At 46.4% G+C, this 1,334-nt stretch overlaps 1 protein-coding gene across 1 annotated transcript; it reads left to right on the top strand.

Annotated features, from left to right (window-relative positions):
* The first annotated feature begins 308 nt into the window (after positions 1 to 308).
* LOC123022415 (interferon beta-like) lies at positions 309 to 956 on the top strand. Its single transcript, XM_044428116.1, has one exon. It carries the CDS (start codon positions 309 to 311, stop codon positions 954 to 956), a length of 648 nt encoding a protein of 215 aa, XP_044284051.1.
* Positions 957 to 1,334: the final 378 nt, after the last annotated feature.

The raw sequence follows: 1,334 nt of genomic DNA, 5'->3' as shown, positions 1-1,334 counted from the left end.
TGCCCCATATGATCTAAGAGATGCCATTGTGTGGAGGGGGCATGTGATTTCAATATAGGAAAAATAAGAGTAGGAGAACAGTTTGAATTCTGTTCCTCAGACTGAAAGTAATCAAAAAGTATCTGAAAGTTACAGAGAATGGCACAATTTCCATTGCTGAATAACAAATGAGAAGTGATTCAGAAAGTACTAATATTTTGGCATATAAGAACTCAGAGCCATGGCACCAAAAGACAGTGCTCTAGAAGAAAGCCTGAAGAAAGGCTCACCTCCAGCTTCTCCATCCAAACGCCTGAAGGAGACCCACCATGGCCGCAGCGACTCTGAGGCAAATTTGCCTGGAGCTTCTGTTTGCATCTGGAATTGTAAGTCTGGACTGCAGTCAAATTGCACAGTCTCAAAAGAGTGAGAACGGGAAGACCATGAAGCTTTTGAAAGCCCTTGGAGGCAGACAGCAGCCTCTTCCTGAGTGCCTCACAAGAAGCTTCGGCTTCCCCTTGCAACAACTCCTCCAGGCCAGCAAAGAGGATGCCAGACGGGCAATAGGTCTTATCCTTGAAGAGATCCTGGACGTATTTCAGCTCAACTTCACTCAAGCTGAATGGAACATGAGTGACACAGACCTTCTCCAAAAGGCCCTGTTTCAACAAGTTATGCAATGGAAGGGGTGCTCTGTGGAAGAAAAAGGAGATCCCTCCACATTTAAAGATCGCCGACTAAGGCTAAGACTGAAGAAATACTTCCTAGGAATCCATAGATTCCTAACAGAGGAAGAATTCAGCTTTTGTGCCTGGGAGGCTGTGCGAATGGACATCTTGAGGAGTGGTTACATAGCTCTTGATCAACTGGTCAAGGCTTTAATGGTATTTTGTTTCATAGGGGACTGCAGGTGGCGCAGTGGTTTATGGAATGATTCATCTCAAGAAGTAATCCCAGAGACAAGCAGATTTTCCTAAGGGCTGTAGTAGAACTTAGGGTACAAACCAATCCATTGTTTGCTTGGTGCACAGAAACTCCCTGAAGGTGGAGGGTTCTCACTATCCTGTTCAGATCAGAACGATTTGCGGAGGTGATCTCCATCTCCTCTGGCCTCTTGTTCTGTAATCCATCCGGACAACCTTTTTCAGCCATCTGGGTGTAGCACTTTGGAGGAGAGGAAAAGAGGCTGAAGTGCCTCCAGACTACCTTGTACCTTGGCCTCTTTATCTCCCCCGTTTTGTCCCCTCTACCTCCTCTCCAAAGTCATTTTTCCAGCCTCAGAGAAGCAGCCAGGCTGCCTGCAAAGGAGAAGATGGAGCAGAGGACTGATTCTTGCTCCCATCTCAGAGTTCTTT

This window comes from Varanus komodoensis, unplaced genomic scaffold, assembly GCF_004798865.1.
Source record: "Varanus komodoensis strain SLA01 unplaced genomic scaffold, ASM479886v1 scaffold19, whole genome shotgun sequence".
Lineage (NCBI taxonomy): Eukaryota > Metazoa > Chordata > Lepidosauria > Squamata > Varanidae > Varanus > Varanus komodoensis.
This window is presented reverse-complemented; position numbering and strand designations above follow the sequence as displayed.

Bases quoted from the DNA above. Each gene is read 5' to 3' on its own strand.
- LOC123022415 (XM_044428116.1), top strand. From the start codon at position 309: ATGGCCGCAGCGACTCTGAGGCAAATTTGCCTGGAGCTTCTGTTTGCA.